The sequence below is a fragment of the Coturnix japonica genome, chromosome 5, assembly GCF_054131305.1.
Source record: "Coturnix japonica strain WE chromosome 5, WE-NBRP24, whole genome shotgun sequence".
Lineage (NCBI taxonomy): Eukaryota > Metazoa > Chordata > Aves > Galliformes > Phasianidae > Coturnix > Coturnix japonica.
In genome coordinates this window covers 3,323,618-3,343,205 of record NC_140667.1, presented here as the reverse complement: position 1 = coordinate 3,343,205, position 19,588 = coordinate 3,323,618, and the positions used below count along the sequence as shown (strand labels likewise).

At 52.8% G+C, this 19,588-nt stretch overlaps 5 protein-coding genes and 1 long non-coding RNA gene across 10 annotated transcripts; 1 reads left to right on the top strand and 5 right to left on the bottom strand.

Annotated features, from left to right (window-relative positions):
* Window positions 1–568: 568 nt before the first annotated feature.
* LOC107314290 (uncharacterized) lies at window positions 569–1,625 on the bottom strand. Its single transcript, XR_001555323.3, has 2 exons — window positions 1,501–1,625; window positions 569–733 (listed from the first exon to the last, which is right to left on the bottom strand). It is a non-coding gene; the product is annotated as an uncharacterized LOC107314290 (long non-coding RNA).
* Window positions 1,626–2,847: 1,222 nt separating this feature from the next.
* PGGHG (protein-glucosylgalactosylhydroxylysine glucosidase) lies at window positions 2,848–9,935 on the top strand. Of its 5 annotated transcripts, none has more exons than XM_015863358.3 (13): window positions 2,848–3,167; window positions 3,409–3,619; window positions 3,910–4,345; window positions 5,042–5,161; window positions 5,307–5,438; window positions 5,512–5,623; window positions 5,932–6,004; window positions 6,445–6,581; window positions 7,177–7,310; window positions 7,399–7,494; window positions 7,703–7,800; window positions 9,267–9,472; window positions 9,641–9,935. In XM_015863358.3, exons 1-13 carry the CDS (start codon window positions 2,912–2,914, stop codon window positions 9,703–9,705), a joined length of 2,076 nt encoding a protein of 691 aa, XP_015718844.2. In that variant the 5' UTR covers window positions 2,848–2,911; the 3' UTR covers window positions 9,706–9,935. The 5 variants fall into 5 exon arrangements, 3 of the variants coding, with proteins under 3 accessions (XP_015718844.2, XP_085404234.1, XP_085404235.1); XR_014946304.1 differs by lacking the exon at window positions 7,177–7,310 and adding an exon at window positions 7,003–7,139 and having other exon boundaries at window positions 2,865–3,167; XR_014946303.1 differs by having other exon boundaries at window positions 2,865–3,167; window positions 7,003–7,310.
* Window positions 9,936–10,968: 1,033 nt separating this feature from the next.
* On the bottom strand, window positions 10,969–11,780 carry LOC107314286 (interferon-induced transmembrane protein 5-like). The gene is made up of 2 exons (XM_015863376.3): window positions 11,555–11,780; window positions 10,969–11,375 (listed from the first exon to the last, which is right to left on the bottom strand). Exons 1-2 carry the CDS (start codon window positions 11,729–11,731, stop codon window positions 11,157–11,159), a joined length of 396 nt encoding a protein of 131 aa, XP_015718862.1. The 5' UTR covers window positions 11,732–11,780; the 3' UTR covers window positions 10,969–11,156.
* Window positions 11,781–12,583: 803 nt separating this feature from the next.
* LOC107314287 (interferon-induced transmembrane protein 5-like) lies at window positions 12,584–13,922 on the bottom strand. The gene is made up of 2 exons (XM_015863378.2): window positions 13,716–13,922; window positions 12,584–12,968 (listed from the first exon to the last, which is right to left on the bottom strand). The coding sequence occupies exons 1-2, from the start codon at window positions 13,899–13,901 to the stop codon at window positions 12,813–12,815; spliced, it is 342 nt and encodes a 113-aa protein (XP_015718864.1). The 5' UTR covers window positions 13,902–13,922; the 3' UTR covers window positions 12,584–12,812.
* A 534-nt stretch (window positions 13,923–14,456) lies between these two features.
* LOC107314288 (dispanin subfamily A member 2b-like) lies at window positions 14,457–16,039 on the bottom strand. Its single transcript, XM_015863379.3, has 2 exons — window positions 15,804–16,039; window positions 14,457–14,777 (listed from the first exon to the last, which is right to left on the bottom strand). The coding sequence occupies exons 1-2, from the start codon at window positions 15,981–15,983 to the stop codon at window positions 14,616–14,618; spliced, it is 342 nt and encodes a 113-aa protein (XP_015718865.1). The 5' UTR covers window positions 15,984–16,039; the 3' UTR covers window positions 14,457–14,615.
* A 2,016-nt stretch (window positions 16,040–18,055) lies between these two features.
* Window positions 18,056–19,270, bottom strand: LOC107314285 (dispanin subfamily A member 2b-like). Its single transcript, XM_015863375.3, has 2 exons — window positions 19,010–19,270; window positions 18,056–18,504 (listed from the first exon to the last, which is right to left on the bottom strand). Exons 1-2 carry the CDS (start codon window positions 19,220–19,222, stop codon window positions 18,304–18,306), a joined length of 414 nt encoding a protein of 137 aa, XP_015718861.1. The 5' UTR covers window positions 19,223–19,270; the 3' UTR covers window positions 18,056–18,303.
* Between the last annotated feature and the right edge of the window lie 318 nt (window positions 19,271–19,588).

The window sequence follows — 19,588 nt, the reverse complement described above, 5'->3', positions numbered from 1 at the left end:
GCTTTGCTTAAAAACATGTTTCCTTTAGAGTTTTATAGTTAAAATACCCCAAACAACAGCGCAGCCTTTTACCCAGAGCAGCACAGATTGAATTATTGTGCCACTCACCAGCCGGGTAAGCATCTAATTCACTTCCTATGTAGAACCTGAGTATGTATGTTCTTTATTTCCAAGTTTTTTTCTATCTGGGAAGCTGTGTGATGCCTTTTCCCAAGGAAGTATCAGAACGTGGCTGATGCTGCACTGCTGTGCAGGTACTTTAAGATATCTTGGACAAGGAAGAATTAAGCTCTCGGGGAAAAACCAACAGCAAAACCTAAAGAGTTGAATCCTATATCTGGTTGCACCCCACCCTTCTCCCTCTGATTGCTTTTGTTCTGAATTTCCTCTTGTTTCGGAGTGACTCAGTTCTGAACGCCTGCTCTTTCCTTCCCCGGTCCATTGGCTGTTACATTTTGCTCTGCCTTCATTAGCTCAGCTGTCAGATTGCGTGGCACCAGACAAAGAGAACAAGCTCATTCTCCTGCGACGGAGCACGTGGTCCAAGAAAAACCAGCAGAGCCAGATGTTGCACACCAACATGAGTTTAATGAACGTGCTCAGAGGGTGAAGATCTGTGCTATCAGTTCTGCTCTCAGTCTGCTCTGCTCTTGTAGTGCTCCACGTGGGCCAGGACCCAGGCTGCAGGTCCCAGTAGGCATGTGAACATCACAGTCATTGCGATGGCTTGTTCCTGCCAGCAGGAAAGGGAAGAATTAGTGAAGAGACTGTATATGTGGGGTCTAATGCAACCTGTTGTGTTTCTTGCTCTTTCTGGGCTCAGCTGAATGCCCCTTTGGGATGTAGGATGAAGTTTGGGTAAGCCCTGCAGCTCCCCCCAGCAGCAGCTCATGCTGGCTGCTCTCTGAGTAGATTCCTATTGCTCTGTCTTCCTCAGTCATACATTGGCTGGGGAATCGGAGCGACTGGTGGCTGTCAGTCAGTGGGACCCAGGCCTGAGCTCACAGCGTTGCTGAAGCAGCTGCGCCTGACTTTCAGATGACTTTGAGAAGGGAAGAGCGGCCTCTACCATTCCTGGCACACCAGGGTAGCGCTTACCCCCTTGTACTGTCCCTTTTGTTTCTTATACACCTAAAAGAAGAGACCAGGCTTGGGGAGCTGCTCTCTCTCCTGAGGGTGGCAGACCTTGGGAGTGCAAATGGGGTAAACTCAAGGGGTCCCAAGCCCTTGAGGACAGTTGCTGTGGGAGTGAGTGCCCCCTGGAATTGGTGGGGTGGGGGATAATGGCATGGGATTGCCCTATACTGGTAGGGGACCTCTGCCACCTTCTTTCAGGCTGCTCAATAGGAGGATCCGCTTTGGCTGTGACTCTGAAAGTTCCTTCCTACCTCCCCCCAAACACTCAAACCTTGCTTTATATTCCCAAGAGAAATGCTGACCCGTGACCCCAGCTCCCTCCCTCTCCCCCCATCCCCTTGTTGTCCCCCACCAGCTACTTACAGCAGGAGAAACGGGGTGCTCAGGTGGTTTGGAGGTGACCCCAGCCCGGGGGACTCTCTGTGCCCTTAGCAGTGCAGCCAGCAGCCGGGAGCTCCTCTGGAAGCCCTGCATGTTGCTGACGCACTGAGTGCCTTCTTCCTGGGCTGCAGCTGCGTGCCCTGTTGCTGTCACCCCTGGGCATGGGGCCCAGGGCTCTCCTGAGAGCTGCAGCAGCCTATAAATGTCAGGGCTCTCCTAAAGGGCTCTGTTTTCATCCTTTCCCTGGAATGCTTTTTCCTCTTTCCTCCACCTCCAGGGGGAAGAAATAGGGCAGCACAGAGAGGTCTCTGGATGGAGAACAAACCTATTTTGGAGGGTGGGTTTCTTTAACCATCACTTCCATACCTGCTAAGCCACAATGTGGTATTGTCAGTCCTGCCACTTCTGTACCATCAAAGCCGCCAGCTGAAGCTTTTCTGCCTGCCCTGACCCTGTAGCAGAAGGGTTTGGAAGGCTCCAGCCTGGTTCTTGTCCCCATGGTGTGCAGAGGGAAATGTCATGTCCTTTCCCCTTTAACATGTCCCTGCTTTGCTGAATAACTTGGCTTTGTTCTCTCCTTATAAACAGCTCCATAGAAGGGCTGCCAGCAGTCACAGAGCTGGGAGTGCTGCTTTGTTCTCTGTGATCCTCTTCACAAGTCCCAAAACACTGTGGTGCAGATGGGGTTGGGGTCAGGAGCTGCACCAAGGGTTTGCTTCCCGAACACCAATGGCAGCTTTGAGGCAGGTATTGGCTTTCAGTGGATTTGCAGCCCTTAGAACAGCTGTGCAGTATTGACTCCATTGGCACAGGATTGATCATCCTCTTGGAGCAGCAGCCCAGAGGCAGGGGGTTGCTAAGGAGAGGTCCAGCGTCTGACTGCTGTGCTCACTGCATCTCCCTTCATCCATGAGGAACCGACCTTAGATCTTTCTGCTCCATGAGGTTTGTTTGTCCCTGTGTGTGCCACATGGGCTGTGCTCTCCATCCCCTTGTTTGATGGAGGGGCGGGGGGGTCACAGTGCAGTCAGAGACAAAGTGTGGTTCTCGTCATTGATTGCTGACATAGATGATCCCTCAGGGTGTGTAACGCCGAGGCTCTCTGCCAGGAGCACAACGATAGCAGCATTTCCTGGATAGCTTTGTGCCTAACCACTTATCTCTTTCGGTTCCTCCTCGCTCAGCTCACAGCCCGGTGCTGAGCACAGCTCCTCTAAGCAAACACCCGACTTCCAGGACCAAGTTTGTTTGGTTTAACCAGTAAGGAAGGGGAGGATTATATTAAAAAAAAAAAGTAATTTCCTTCCTTCTCTGTGCTGAACAACTTCCGCTGTTCCCCTGCACAGGGCCCCACTGCAGCGGCTTTCACCTGGAACGCAAGGCAAGGCTGGAGATGGCTGATAGCAAGGAGGACCCTGCTGTGTTCACCTCCACTTGTTTGCCCTCAGACCCACGGCTCCTTGCTACAGTGACCAATGCTTACCTGGGCACACGTGTGTACCGTGACATCCTCCATGTCAATGGGGTGTACAATGGGGCGGCAGGGGATACACACCGTGCTGACATCCCCAGCCCGCTCCACGTGAGGATGATAGTGCCTGATGGTGGGGATATGCCTGTTGAGACCTTCACCTTGAACACACGGACAGGTAAAGGGCAATGTATGAGCATTATGTTAGGTGAACTACGTGACATCTTTCTAACAGAGCTAGAAACTGATACAGCACTGCTGTCAGATTAAGGGTGCTAACAGTATTGCCCAGTCAAGACTTATATTTGGATCCAAACCTGGGAAAGGCAGTTCCATTGCCAATAGCAACTGGTGGAAATGGGAGGCTAAGGCAGAACATCAGGGCCCAATAGTTAAGAAGGCTCTTGCTGCACTTACAGGAACCTTCAGCCATAAGCTTCAGTCACCCAGTTACACAGCCACGCACCAGATCTATGCTCACCATTCCCTCGTCCACCTGATGGCCTTCAGCATCACCATCCGACGATCAGCTGGCACCAGCCAGCCCATCACTGTGCAGCTCCACGCTCCTTTTGTGCCAAAGAGCCAGGACTTGGACCTGCAGCAAGGACCAGACTTCCATGGAGCACAGTGAGTGTGGGCTGTGGGCACAAGAGCTTAGCTCTGAGCAAGTCCTTCCTAGGCTATAGCATGCTGCTTTGCTCTCAGATGGAAGACAGATTGGATATATACAGTTAGAACTAGACTGAAATGGTAAGAGTCAGGCTGAATGGGGCCCTGGGCAGCCTGAGCTGGTGGGGGGCACCCAGCTCATAGCAGGTTTGGGACTGTGGGGGCTTTGAAGTCACTTCTACTCTAACCATCCTGTGCGCATGGTACCATCTGCTTTGCTCTCCCCCATTTCTTGCCATCTCCTGCAGCTACATCTATGGGCAAACACTGGTTCCTGAGGTGGAGGGGGGACCCCAGCCCACCGTGCACATGCTGTGGACTCCTGTGCCTCAAGCTGTCACCTTGCATGAGGAGGAGCAGGAGCAATGCTGGGAGTTCCTGACTGCTGTGGCTGAGAGCGAGGAGGAGGCCAAGAGGAGCTACACTGAAGGGCTGGCACATGTGGCTGCTGGCTCCCTGCATTCCTCCCATACCCATGCCTGGGCTGCTCTGTGGAGAGGATGCTGTGTGGACCTGGAAGGTCCATTGCCTTTAAGACAGGCTGTCTATGGGTGTCTCTATTACCTGCTGAGTGCCATCCCACCCCAAGATACGTCGGGATTCCGCTTCCACGGCATCAGCCCTGGTGGTTTGTCCAATGGCACACAGGGAGAGGACTACTGGGGACATGTCTTCTGGGATCAGGTGGGTCGAGGCAATGCTGGTGTTTGCCTGGGGGCTGAAACCCTGATCCCTTTGTGGACCTAAAATCTGAAGCACAGATTGGGTTGCTCACACAAGAGATGGCAATGCAAAGGGATCTTTAGCAACTAGTTTACAGCAAGATCACCAAGCTTTAGCTTCTTTAAATGAATCGACACCCTCCCACCTCCTCCTGGTGGCAGCACCGAGCCCTGCTGTGCCTGAACTGCTGCAAGAGCAGAAAGACTTGTTCTGCTATGGGAATGCTCTGCTTTTCAGGTTAAGTTTGGTGTGTACTCAATAAACAAGTTGGTCTGGGTGGCTTTTCCCCAGCAAGAGGTTTGGGTTTGCTCTCATTGCAGACACACCAAATGAGTACACACAGTTCTGCAGCTGAATATGTCATATGTGATGTGAGCAGGAAGGACAGCTGGATGGTGTTGAGACTCCTACCTAGTCTGGCCTTTCAATAGGGAAAGACTTTACAGTCCTGTGGGCCTTGTTGGCTTTCTTCCTGGCAAGGTGTGATTTTTGAACCATCAGATCCTTCAGCCAATGCCTAATGCATTAAACCCATCTGACAGCATCTTTAAGTAGTGGCGCAGTCGTGGTCATAGCATTCAGCACTGGGGGTGGGCTTGATCATTTGGCTAATCTACCAACCCATCTTACCACTTTGCTTTGCCTGCATGTTTCCAGGACACCTGGATGTTCCCAAACATCCTGCTGTTTTACCCCAAAGCTGCCCGAGCCATCTTGGAGTACCGGATTGGCACGTTGGAAGGAGCTCTACTCAATGCGCAGGAGCAAGGCTACAAGGTAGGGATGGAAATATGGGGCTGAATGGGATAGCCAGGCTTTCCTTGAGCCAGGGGTTGTGAGCTGGGTTTTGCCTGCAGGTTGTAGACTAGGATGATTGTTTCAAGACATACTCAGTTATTCCGTGGATGTCTTCTCCCAACAGGGTGCCAAGTTCCCATGGGAGAGCGCAGCTACCGGCCGGGAGGTCTGTCCTGAGGAGATTTATGGAGCCCAAGAGATTCACATCACTGGGGATGTTCTGATGGCCTTTGAGCAGTATTATTATACCACGCAGGTAGAGAGAGTGTCTGTCACAGTTTAGACCCAGTTGAATCTCCCTTCTGCTCCCTGCCTTTGTCTCCTTCCAGGACCAGAAGCTGTTCAGGATGGATGGAGGCTGGGAGCTGGTGAGAGCCGTGGCTCAGTACTGGTGCAGCAGGATGGTGTGGAGCGAGGTGGAGCAATGTTACCACATCCGAGGTACTTCTGAATGGAAGGACCTGAGCTTGGAGCTAAGGAAAGGCACACAGTTATTGACTTAAAAGTTGCACTTCCTGAAGTGAGGGAGATGCCCTCAGGATGAGGTATTTGCTGCCTAATGGTCTGCCCTTTCTCAGGATCTGAGTCAGACCTCATGTATCAATAATACCAACACTATTCCCACCACACGAGTCAACATGGGCAGGCATCAATACAATGGGGGTGTTCCTGTTCTCGTGCCACTTCCCTGAGACACACCTTGGGTGTGCTGCAGAGTGAAGTGTCCCCTTCCTCTTCCCCTCCTCCAGGTGTCATGCCTCCAGATGAGTATCACCACCAGGTTGATAACTCTGCTTACACCAATGCCGTGGCACAGCGGAGGTAATGTGTGTGCTTTATTGAGGCTCAGGCCCATCTCGCTTCTCATCTGCCTAGCAGGAGGAGGAGATATCAAGCACCTTCCTTCTCTCTCCGTACCTCTGTCCAAGCTGGTTTCCTTTGTCTTCCTCTGCATCAGCAAAAAGAAGTAGGTGTTCCCATGCTGACGTATCTGATGCCTCAGGTGTCTACGTTAGACAGAGAGGAACTCCCCTTCTCAGCAGCGCTTATCTCCCTGCAGCGTGTGGCGTGTCTAAATAATTAGTCATTTGAAAAGTCCAAGTCCCAGCAATGAAAGTCATTAGACTCTGATCTCATGTTCTTTCTAGGAATCTTCCTCTTTGCAATGTTCAAACTTATCTTCCCTTCTTCTTTCTCTCTCTATCCAAGGGGTCCCAGCCACCCAGCTGTGACATGAAGCACTGTTCCTCACTTCTTTTCAGCTTGAATTTTGCAGCCAGCATTGCTCGGGACTTCTTGATCCCTGTGCCAGAGGAGTGGGTGGAATGTGCAAAGAAACTCAAAGTGCCCTTTGATGCAGAGCGGAAATATCACCCTGAGTATGATGGTTACAGCCCAGGTGAGCAGAGGGACTGAGCAGCTCAGAAGTCTGCTTCTTTCTTTTTAAGCCTGGAAGAGAGGAACAAAGGGCTGAAACAAAACCCTCAAGCATTGGCTCTCTCAGAGCAGCATTTGTATTGCCAGTACAGAGAACCTGATTTGCAGAGTGTTATTTTCTGCCTTTGGGTAGATCCTTTCTCAATGTAAGACTCGTCTAATTGAGAATTTGGGGTACAAAGAGGATAGGAAGAGGCACTGAGAGACTGAGATGCTGGGCTGCAGACATGGTGGCTACGAACCCATTGCTGACAGTGAAGTTTATCTTTCCAAGGTCAAGTGCTGATTGTTGAACGTTCTGTAACCACTCTTTACTCGAAGTCTGATACAAGAGGAAGAGCACACCCATCTTATTGCCCCTTTTCTCTGTCATTTGCCTTTAGAATGGCAGTGCTGAGCTGTCCTCCTGCTCTTCAGAAGGAAATTTCACCACTTTCCCACTGTGGACTAGACTTTATTGGCCTCAGTTTACGATTCTGTGTCAGATCCGTTCCCTGTATGAGTTAATTATCTATAGCAGGTATGTGGTGTGGATGAGTTTCGATCCCTTCTCCCAGGTGAGCCTGTGAAACAAGCTGACGTTGTCTTGCTGGGCTTCCCTCTGATGCACCCGATGCACCCTGAAGTGCGAAGGAATGACCTGATGATGTATGAGCCGGTCACCGAGCTGAGTGGGCCAGCCATGACTTGGGTAGGGGGAACTCACCCACAACGTGGTCCTTTCTATCTGAGCCATTTGATATCAGTAGGCACTGAACCCACTCTGCTCCCTCCTGCAGAGCATGTTTGCAGTGGGCTGGCTGGAGCTGAAGGAGATGGAGAGAGCACAGGGCCAACTGAACAAGTGTTTCAACAACATCACCGAGCCCTTCAAGGTCTGTTGCTTCCCTATGGCCAGTGCCTCTTGGTTCTGTCTTGTCTGCTCCCCAGCAGGCCCTGTCTCACTGAGAGCACTTGTGGCCCCTTGGTTATTGGGATATTGTACTGTGTTAGGTGGTTGCTCACTGCATCTCCTCTCTGGATGCTTTCAAAAAGCACAACTGCTGACATCTGTCTTTTTGTTTCCTCTTCTCCCTGGAACAGATCTGGGTGGAGAACTCGGATGGGTCAGGAGCCGTGAACTTCTTGACAGGGATGGGTGGATTCTTGCAGGTTATCCTCTTTGGTTACACAGGGTTCAGGTGAGACCCGTGTACTGGGGTTGGCCACAGGTGTTCCTTTTTCATGGTGACACCCAGCACTTATGAATGTCCCCGAGGGGACAATTTGTGATGCTGCTGAAGCAGCGGGAAACCAGGGAAGATTATTTGCTGTTCTCATGCCAAAAAGGCCAAAAATAAGATCTGTACAAGAGGGAAAATGTCCTGCTGAGCCCCAGGAGCTGTGTGAGCAGGAAGCTCAGATAATTTCAGGCCTGTGCCTCAGCTCTGGAGCAGCTGGGTGGTTTCAGCCCTGAAGCTGTAGCCGCTGGAGGGTATTCTTAGAGTTTAATTGAGGATGGGTCAGACTGAAGAGCCTTCTGGTTGCCAGCAAAGCCTCCTCGCCCTAACGATGTGTTTTTATGCTGTGCCACTAGCTGAAAGCCTCAATCTCAGCTTAAGCACAGCTCCCTGTCTTTAGAAGGAGCTGTGTGCATCCCTGTGCACAGCCCATGGGGCAGGGACTGGGAGAAAGGATTCCTCTTTGCTACTTAAAGCTCTTCAGCCCAACCATCACGTAGCTGAGAGCAGATGTTTGCTGTTAGCTTTGCTGCTTTGCTTGTTCTTGGTTTGGTTGGGTCTTGCTGAAGCCGAGCGTGCATCCCAAACCCCCCAGCTGCAAACACTGTGCTGCTTTCCTTAGCTATTTGGGTGTTCTTTTGCTCAGTGTTAGTACATGGACCAGAGCCCACACTTGCTCTTTGTACGGCTGCATTTCAGTGGTGATTGCAGCCAGCTCTGCCGCCCACTGCTTGTTCCTGCACTCCTTCCCCTCCCCATCCCAGAGCAGGGCATTCCTGACACTCTGCCAGCAGAGCTGCTGCTGAGGCATCACCAGAAGGTAAAAAAAAAACATGATTGATTTTGTGTGTGTGTGGTTTTGTGTTGTTTTAAATCCAACCTCAAGACTCTAAATTGAGGAACAGAAACACCTTTGGGCACTGGGCTGGGGAGTGACAACCCGAGTAGCCTTTTAACAGATGCTTGAAGATGTGAACACCTCATCGCTGTGGCCTCGGGCACCCTGATCTTGTGCCACATTTAATCAATGGCAATCCTGCCAGCAGCAGGGGGGTTGGAACTAGAGGGCCCTTCCAACCCAGCCATTCCATGGTTCTATAACCTTTAGGGTCCCTTCTAACCCAACCATTCCATGGTTCTATGATTTTTAAGGTCCCTTCTAACCCAACCATTCCATGGTTCTATGATCTTTAAGGTCCCTTCCAACCCAACCACTCCATGTTTCTTTGATCTTTAACCCTTCCAACCCCACCATTCTATGGTTCTGTGATGAGTAAAGGTGTGTTTGGGATTTGCCTGGATGTCTTTAGGATACACCTAGGACTTTTTCTGCCTAGGGGTGATGGGAAAGGGCCCTGGAATACTTCAGGGTGTGCTTACTCCATTAAGCTGTTAGCAAGCAGAGCTGACTTACCCTGTCTTTCCAGGATCACAAAGACCAGCCTCCACTTTGACCCTGCATTTCCCAGTGATGTCAGGAAGCTGGAAGTCACTGGTGTCTCCTACTTGGGCAGCAAGCTGAAGTTCAGTATTACCAAGGAGGAGATGAGGATTGGAGTGACTAAGTGTCCCCTTCACCCTGCCTTGGAGGTGGTGCTGGAGGAGTCTGGGCGGCGCTTTCCTCTTCATGAAGGTGCGACCTCTACCAGGGTTAACTCTATGCACTGACCTTGAGGTTATCAAACAGCACTTCCTGCTTTGCAGCTATTTAGGAAGTCTTTGCTTGGGCATGTTTGCTAAAAACTAAGTTAATACAAAGAGAAGCCATTCCTGTGTCTCACATGTGTTGTTTTGGTTCCAGGGCAGAGCATCTCCTTCCCCACAGCAGCTGGATGCATCCAGAGGGCACCCACTGAAGGACTTTGAACCTCAAGGGTTTGCATGATGGGCATCAAACTCACCTGTACTGATGAGTGGACATCCTGCACCATCCCCTTAATGGATATGAGATGCTGAAGCTGCTGAGGGAATTATCTGCTCTGTTAATTGTGACTGTGAGCATTGCTTCTGCTGCAGAACTTGCAGCACTGGGAAGTGGGAGGAGCACAAACAAAGCCAAGTGCCTGAAAAGGATTAATGTAGACATGTTTCCTAAACATCCTCCGTTTGTTTATTCTTGAAAGATCTCAATTTCTACAGCAGCCTCCAGATGCAAAGAGCTGCGTTCAGCCCTGGATACCCTGCTCCACTCCTCCTGCTCTCAGGTTTTATAGGGCTTTGGAGGCAGTGTGGACAACAGCAAGGCTGAAGTTGGGTGTTATTCTGGCCCTGTGGGTTCAGGGCTGCATTCCCCAGCCGCACACATTGCTTCAAGCAAGGGGAAGGAAGGGTGCTCCCTGCTCTGCTCTCTAAGCCAATTCCAGGAGTTTATAAAAAGCCCTGTGGCTGCTCAGCATGTGGGATCGCTTAGGGGAGGCGACATGGCTGGTCCTCTGCCTTGTAATTAGAGCTGGCTCTTCATCAGACCCTCATCAGTGGCTGTGGGGTGGGACGAACGCTCTCCTCTGTCCCCTTGCCCTGTGATAAGTGTCCTATGGGCTGCTCATGGGGGGAGTGGGAGATAAAGCGCTGCTTGTGGTCCCCTATGGCATCCATTCCATGTGGATGGCTGCTTTTGCCATTAGAGCAGTACTGCAAAGCACTGGGGAGATCCAAGCTGAGGCCGTGCCTGAAAGATGAGGATATTTTCTGACTTTTTGTGAGCTATGGGGAAGTTTCATCTGGAGTTAAGTGTGATGTACTGCGGGATGCAGCATCGCTCCCGGCTCACAGTCACCACAGGCAGATCCCCTCTGTCCTTGCCCAGGGACATAATGGGGGCTTGTGCTGTGCTGCAATGAGTTGGTGGGTCTCAGCTCCACCTGGGTGAGGTCTGCTTGGCCCAATTGTCGCCTTCCTGAGCCAAGAAGTTTCTCCCCTCCCTATTGTTTCAGGCTGGCACACCCTAAAGCAATGTGGATTAAGGCTCTTAGTTGTGACCCGGGACACTCCAAGTGTACAGAACACATTTGGTTATAATAGATGATCTTGCTGGTCTTACCGACTTTAATAGTTTTGTGATTTTAAGGGTTATATCACATGTTAGCACAGTTCACACACACACACACACACACACACACACACAGTGGATTTGAGATGGGTGAAACGATTTAATGACTTAAATATAAAGCACCAAGGAAGAGGTTTAAAAAAACAATACACCACCACCAAATAACCACAGCAAATAACATTGCTGCCCCAAGAGCCACAGGGCTGGGCACAGCAGGGCTGGACCTGCAGGGCTGCAAAGGAGCTTTTGCCACCCTTTTGCCCGCTGCTCACTTGTCCTCATCATCGCTGGCACCAAACTGGGAGCTGAAGAAGCCCACGGAGTCCTGGGCGAGCTTGGAGAGGTGGAGGACACCGGTGACCACCAGAGCAACGAGCAGGATTGGCAGCAGCACACTGCCAGCTGTGGCCAGTGCATTGTAGCAGCGGGCTTTGGAGCTGAAGTTCTTAGCGGCTTCCACATCCCCTGCAACCTTCCGGTCCCGTGCCTGCAAGAGTTGAGATTGGGAGCAGCGGTGGTTCCCCATGGGCACCCTTATGCATCCTCCCAGTTTCCTCCAGCCTGTCCTGTGGGTTGGGGTTGGATTTGGGTATCATAGGGGTTTTTCCTAACCTTAATGCTTCTATAACCCTGAACTCCCCCGCTCGGGGCCCAGCCGTGTCTTACCTTGACAGAGAAGGCGAGAGCCACGAAACCAAGGCAGCAGAAGTTCATGTAGATGGTGTTGAAGATGGACCAGATGAGGTGGTCACGGAGTGGTGCAGAGGTGACGGTGGTGGGAGATGAGACCCGCTTGTGGGATGTCATGGGCAGATAGTCCTCCCGTGGGTAGGATGTGTCCATGGCCACAGAGAGGGGCACCCCGCAGCTCTCCGGCTCCACCAGCCTGGCTGTAGGAGTGGGGCTGAGCAGACCCTTTTATATCGTCCTTGTCTCCAGCCCAGCCTCAACTCCTCTATATATAAACCAGAGAAATTACAGCCCTTGCCAAACTGTGGTTATCAGAAATGCTTGGCTGGAAGCTAGGAGAAACAAAGTTGGTTTTGGGAGCCTGCCTTCCTTCTGTGCTGGGGCATGGGTGGCTCCAGCCCTGCTGTGGGACAGAGTGGGGACCGAGTGGCCATCACTCCTAAGGATGTGACACAAAGCAGTTCATGGCAGCAGTGCCTCCACCAAACCCTTCAGGTCATGTTGGCTGGGAAATCCCTCACCTAGAAGTGGGAACAAAGCATTGTACTTGGCTGGAGCTTCCCCTGTGCAAAACTTGCTGTCATTGAGGATGTGTTTATGTCATCATGTGCTACACAGAGCAATAAGGTGAGATCGCTGTTGCTGCACTGCCTGCAGTAATGAAGCCAAGTGCTAGGAAAAGCTCCACATTTCTTATTCTCCCAGTCTCAAAAGAATGGAATAAATGGGAATTTAATGCTAAAATGCCAAAGAGCTGCTTCTAGTAAAGCCCTTTACACTTCCCTGGAAGGAAATGGGGGCTTTGCAGGAAGATGGGGGTGTTTATGGCCAGAAAAGCATGGAGATTTGCTGTTTCCTCCTTCTGCTGTGCTGGAATCTTTAGGACAAAATAGGACTTGTGCTGGAAATGCCTGGCAAGGCAGTGGGGGTGGAGGAGGATGCCATGAAGGTGCTCTGGGTCACTCTCCTCCATCCATGCTGTGAATCATGCAACAAGAGCAGGGCTTGGTGAGCAGGAGGCTTTATTTGTGACAGTGGCAATTCACGCATACATTGTAGCTTGGTTAAACACCATCATGGCCCAGGAGCAGAACCCATGTCACGTGCAGCAAGGGGACAGGGCTTTGCATTCCTTCCCCAAAGCAGAACTTCCTTGGGATGCGCTTTTGGTAAGGGGTTATGGGGGTGAGCACAGCACAGGACAGCGGGATGGATGGTGGTAGAAGTTCTATATCTATCTGGTGTTCATGGTGATGAGCACGATGGCAATGGCGATGGTGGACAACACACCGATGGCTATCAGCACAGAGAAGATGATGTTCAGCACCTTGGCCCGGGTTCCATATCGCCGGGCTCCTTCCATGTCCCCCAGCACTTTGCAGTCACGAGCCTAAGGGGGACAAACGAGGATTGAGTGGGGAAGACCCAACTTCAGGATGGGGGGAAGGAAAGTGAGGGGCCCAGCTTGGCTTTGTGGGGCTGTTAGGTGGAGTGGGGACATCGTGGCTGCTTTGCTGGGATCCTATGGGGAGCAGGGGTTGAAGATGCCCACTTGCCCACAAACAGTCCGATGTTTTTGGGTTGGAAGGCTCAGAGGGGTATATAAATACTGTGAATCAGGTGGGATAGGGGTTGGGGTGTTCAGTTAGGGCAGCATTAATCTAATGCTTGGTGTCAGAGGATAGTGCTATGCTGAGATGGGGTGGGAGCATTGTGGATTTGGTGGATCGTGGGTTGGGGGGGGTCAGGTTGGGCAGCACTGGTTTGGGGTTCTTGGGGTTGGAGGATCGTGGTGAGTTCAGATAGGTAAGGAGGCATTATAGATTTAGTGGGTTATGGGTTGAGGGACCCAAGTTAAGTTAGATGGGGTCAAATTGGGCAGCACCGAAACTGGGAATCACGTTCTGTTGGGATGCATTGGGGAACATTGTGGATTGGGGGGTAGTCCTGGGTTAGAAAGCCCCAAATAAGAGAGTTGGGTTGGATGGAGGAATAGTGGGGTGCCACCAAATCAGAGGGCATCAAATTGGAGCGGAGGGTCTGGGTTAGGGGGAGATCAGCTCGGGGGACCCCGAGTCGAGGGAATCCAGGATGAGCTGGCAAGGAGGCATCGGGTCAGGGGACAGAGGGATCTCACCTTGATGGAGAAGATGAGCGAGGGGAAGCAAATGCAGCCGAGGTAGGTGAGAGCGAAGCCTGCCAGGACATTGAAGAGGGACCAGAGGACGAAGTCGCGGGGCTGCTCGTCGGGGACGCTGGCGAGGGGCGGTCCCCGTCCGGGTGGGTGCAGCGGGATGCTCACCTCCGTCTGTTGCGGCTTCATGGCCGGGAGCGGAGCGGAGATGGGAGGGAGGTGGGAGCTCCGCGAGAAATGAAACTCAGTCCCGCACCGCCCCTGAGCCGGCCCCCGGGATCCCAGAGCTCAGGCGGAACGGCCGGCCCCCCCTGGGCTCGGAGCCTCGTCCCCCTCCTCTCAGCCCCCGGGCTATGGGGGCACTGACCGCGTGGGCGCAGGGAGACCTTAGAGTTCTGCTTAGGGCCAGGGAGCAAAACGGGGCGGGGAAAGGAAAAAAGGCAAAGCGGTTTCCGAGAAACTAAATTAAGTGCCAAAGCTGGGAAGCAAGAAAGGAAAGTAAGAGTGGAACCCTACAGTTCACTATTGTAGAGAGCATGGGGCTCCTCATCCCCGCTGCGGCCATCTGCAAGGGATGATGCAGAAACGAGTCTAAGTTTGGTGGCTTTGAGCACCTCTAGGAGTCCCAGGAGTGGGAATTACTGAACAGCACAGACACGGCACTTCCTGCCCAAGCACCTTGTTCCAGCTATGGGGCAGCCCCGACACCCTGAGCCCTGAAACCACAACATTTCCAGACAGAAATAGAACAAGGAAGAAGCTTTATTTGTCTTTAGTTCACCCCAAGGGCTCATCCCAAGAAGAGTCACCTCAGCAGGGGTGGTACCAGTGCACTGATGGAATCAGGGATAGATGGGAGGGGGAGAGTGGGACCACAGCGCTTCTCCTCTTCATCAGACCAGATCAGGGCTGCACCAAGTAGAGTGGAAGGTAGAGAAACACCAGGACGATGGAGATGATGGTCACGACAAGTCCCACACAGAGCGCGACGATGTTAAGGATCCTGGCTGTACTCCCGTAGCTGCTGGCACCCATAAAGTCCTTGGCAATTATCCTATCCCTGGACTGCAAAGGGGGAGAAGGGAGGTGGTGAAACCCCAAACACCAAAGGCTCCATCCATCTTATCACCCAACCGCCCTCTCTGTTAGTCATAGTGTGTCAGACCCTCAGGAAGCCCACCCTGGTGGGAAACACAGCTCACAGAAGCAGAACAGCAATTTCTTAATGGCTTACTAAAGGTCATTAGGGTCAGCCTTGTGCTGCCCGTTCCTCCTATTGGAGGTGGAGAGCTGTGATCCTAACATGCCTGCATGGCACTTCTTGGGGCTCTAGCAGCTATTGACCTTTCCTCCCAGAGTGATTGTTAAGGGTGTTTAGCTTTAAAGGGTAATAAAGGGAAAGTACTTGGGAAGCAGCTGCTCCTTACTGGGAGCAGGGGGGGCAGAAAGGATCAGGAGCTGGATTTGCTGCTTCATCGAGGGTGCCCGCGGGTTTGGGGCTCACTTAAGGATTATTTAGAGGAGTCAAAACTATTGTGCCTACTGGGAGACCCTCTTCTGTGGCTCTTGGAGATGGCAAAGCACCCAAAGATGGTGGATAGTCCTCCAAAGGTGGGTGTCAGGGAAGTTTAGATATAGAGCACAGTGGTAGGGATGGATGTGGCCGGAGGAAGGGAGATAGCAACGAGGTATGGGACAACATTGACAGGATGAGAGAAGATGGGATGGGATTGAGAAGGGATGGGGGAAAGGTGGGATACTATGGGATGAGATAGGATGGGACTAAGATGGGGGAAGGTGAGATAGAACAGAAAGGATTAAAAGGGATGGGGGAAAGTGGGGCACAATGGGAAGGAATGAGGAGATGTGGGATATGACAGATAGGACTGGGAATAGATGAGGGAAGGGGAGACACGACATAAAACAGGGATCTGGGGCAATATGGGATGGGACAAGGAAATATGGAATGTGATAGGATTGGGGAAGGTGGGTCACAGGAAGGCAACAAAAGGGGATGGGATTTGGGAGCCACAACATGGATGGCAGAGCTCAAAGATAAGCAGGGCAGTGCTGGGTTGAGTTTTTCCTTACCTTGATGGAGTATGAGAGAGCACAGAAGCCGAGGCAGAAGGCGTTGCACAGCACAAAGTTGAAGAGGGACCAGAGTATAAAATCCTTGGGGGGCGGCTGCGGCGAGACGGGAACGGTGGTGATAACATTCTGCCCATAGGGAGGCATGTCAATGCTGGTGTGCTGCGGGTAGGTCTGCATGGTGCTGGAGGGCAGCTGTAATACCTGTGCCCTTACAGCCTCACCTATTATAGGTGAGCAGAAGGGTTTGCTGGGGTGGGGACACCCTGCCCGGCCCCAGGGTGTGGGCAGTTCTCATCCTACCAGAGACAAGCTTCCTCTAGGGATGTTGGGAACTGCCTCATGCCCACAGTGCCAGCATGGGCATGGTGATCTGAGAGCTGCAGTGTAAAGTATGGCACGTTGGTGCAGGACAAAGTCCCTTGGGGCAGGTGTTTAGGGGGCGGGGGGGGGGGGATGTGGGGTGTGCTTGGCCCCTGGGGGGGGGGGGGGGGCATTGAGGATGATGGCAGATGTAGTTTGGGTCTTGAGGCCCACTCAGACAAAGGTTCATGCCTGGGGCATCAGCCCCCTGCTGTAAGGACCACCTGTGTGCAGCCCCATGTGCTCTGCTTGTACTAAAGCTATCAGCTCTTTTCCTGGCATTCTGTCAAGTTAATGGGGCTCATTAGGTCACGGTGGTAATTAAGTGGAGAGGCTGGAACAGAGGGGAAAGGGTGCAAATGGAGGAGGGTGTTCAAGGACTGGCTTTGTGCTCAAACTCCAGCACTGACCCACAGCTGTGCCCACCAAGAATCCACGGGTGCCCTTCTTGCTGTGTGTGGGGTTAATTGCTGTCTTATCTTAATGAGCTTGGAGCGAACATCCTGCTGGCATCACCACTCCTCCATACATTTTCCTCTATTTGTTTATGCACCTGAACAAATGATAGGATGGGAACTCATCGGGGAGACAAAGTCCAGCGGTCCCCACCAGCCCTGGGGGTGTGGGCAGGAATAAGGAGCTGAGCAGCACAGGGTTGGGGGGGTGAAAAAGGAAGATGCAGGGGTAGCAAGGAGGGGAAAGCGCTTGCAAAACGAGGTCAGGGTTTGGGGTCTGCTTTTGGGGTCAGGTCTTTTGGGGGTGGGTTATGCAGGGAACCCAACCCACTGCTTGCTCCCTGCTGGCGGAGCAGGGAGTTCAAGGCTCATTGGGCACCTGCCAGCAGCCTGGAGCAATTGCTGCAGGAGGAGGAGGAACAGTCTGTCCTTATCCTGGGAGCACCCCTTGCCCTGCCCCTGCATCATCCCCCAGAGCCTCTATCTGCCTGATAATGCCTGGTCCTGGGAAGCATCCAGACATGCAAAGTCCTTATTGGGGCTCATTGGGGCTGGGGATGTGCTCCCATGGGATGAGCAAAGGGGAGGTGCATAAAAACACCCCTGATTTTGTGTGTGTGTGGGTCTCAGCCAGATGAGGTCAGTGGGGATGGAGTGAGAGGGGGAGGACATGATCCAGCACATATCTGTTTGCTTTTACGGGAAGAAGGGTAGGAATTGATGATTCACCCGGCTGAGGTTGCCAGGGATCCTGCAACAAATGGCTGTTGTGTTTTTGCAGGAAGGCTTTCTGACGTCCTGCTCCATGAGTGCAGCTTCTTGGCAGGAGTCATTGTTCTTCAAGGGGGAAATAAAGAGAAAGGCTTTCTTCATCCAGCCCTGTGGGGCCCTAACCCTCACAGAGCTGGGGAGCAGGAAGCCAGGCCAAGCACATTGCTGAACCAGAGCCAGGTCAGCTCTGTTCAGGGTTATTGGTGGGGTGTTTGGGGCCTTTCCCGGGTCATTTTGGACATGGCTGGAGCCATAGGCGTGATTTCTGCCTTGCCCTGAAGCTGGGATGGTGTTGTGACACTGAAAAGCTCCAAAGAGGAGGGAAGAGGCATCATCATCTCACTTTCCCATCAGAGCATTTCAGGGAAGCACAGCGCCGTGTGTTTGGGGCCACCCCACCCACAGTTTCCTCATCTTCAAATGAAGCCCACTCACACATAGTACCACCCATATGGATCCTGATGCATCTCAGAGCTCAGGGACACCGTTAGTGAGCACGGTGGTGATGGGTTGACGGTTGAACAAGATGATCTTTGAGTTCTGTTTCCAACCTTAATCATTCTATAACCCCCATTATGCTCCAGAGGGGGCAATTGTTCAATAGCATCACTATGGAGACTCCCCTGCTCCCACCCCCATCCTCTAAATAAAGAAGAGCCGTGAGACAAAACTGAAAGACACCTTTATTGTGTTTGTTAACACACCAGGTGCTTCCCTTAGGGCTTTTACAGGCACTTGAAGCAATAACAAAAAGGCAGAGTGAGGTGGCAAGCTGCAATGTCTGCACTACAGCCAGTATTTGCAGGCTGCAAGGGGTGTCTCAAGGTGCTTTTCCACATGGTGACTGCAGAGGGGATTGGAAGAAGCAAGGAAAGCATGGCCCCAAGCAAAGCTCTGCCCATGGAACAGGGTTAAACGGGTCCAATGAAATCAGGGTGTTGCTGCTGGTGGTTGAAGATGTTGGCCAGCACGATGGTGCCGCTGGCAACCAGGGCGATGACAAGAATGATAAGGAAGATGTTGATCAGATGGGCCGTGATGTTCAGGTACTTGGCAGTGGAGCCGTAGCTGAGCGCCCCGCTGTAGTCACCCAGCACTTTGCGATCCCTGGACTGGGGAGATGAATGGAAAAGTCAGTGGGGTTGGGTAAGAGAGGTTACCTGGCATGGGGCAACCTGGTTAGGGCTCTGTATGGCCTATGGGTGGAGGGTTAGGGCTCTGTATGGCCTGTGGTGGAGCTGTGGGTTCCATGCTAGAACCCCGCATTAGGGGTTTCCTGGGAGGGCTATGAGTCTGACCAGGGCCAAGGGCTCAGTGGAGATCATAGGGCACCTCAGAGCTGGGGCTTTTGGAGATCCATAGGATTCTGTGGGGTCTCCCCTAAGACTGGAGGTTTTGAGGGCTCCACGGGGCTGTTCTAAGGGTCCCTGGGTCTCTGTGGGGTCCACGGGGCACCCAGGGCTGGGACTTTTGGAGCTCCACGATTCTATTTGGGGTCGGGGAGTAACGTGAGCCCCACGGGGTCCTCCGCAGCTGCCCCCCTCCCACTCCACCCCTGATACCATCACTTCCCTTTTCCCTTTCCCCTTTCCCCTTCCCTCTTTCCCATTCCCCAACCTTCACGGAGAAGACGAGCGCCAGGAAGCCGAGGCAGCAGACGTTGGCGTACAGCGTGGTGCACAGCGACCAGGCCAGGTGGTCTCGGGGAGGAGGCACCACGGGGGTCTCCATCGTCACCACCGTGCTGCGGGTCTTTCCCTCTACGTCCAGCCCGTCCATCAGGGGTTCGTACGGTGGAAGCGCAGGACCTGGATTGCGGACCCGCTCCATCCCAGGGCTCGGGGTCTATGAGGCTTGGGGGCTATGAAGCTCGGGGGCGGCGCTGGGAGGGGAGAACGAAGGAAGTTAGTTTCGTTTCCTCGCAGCCCGGTGATGGGGAGGGCTGGGAGAGGGGGAGGGAAAAAAGGGCCGCCCGCCCCCTGTGAACGCCGGACGCTGGCCCCGAGGGTGCCCCCCCCTGCTCGGCCTCCACGGGTCGGGCTGTGGAATGATGGGGCTGGTGGGGAAGCGGTGAGGTCGGGAGGTCGCCGAGGTAAAGGCTGAGTCGTGTCCCCACCGTGTGGCATTGGGGCACCCGTGGCAAGCGGTGAGCCTGACTGTTTGGTGGAGAAACCCTGTATCACATCCCTATTGCAG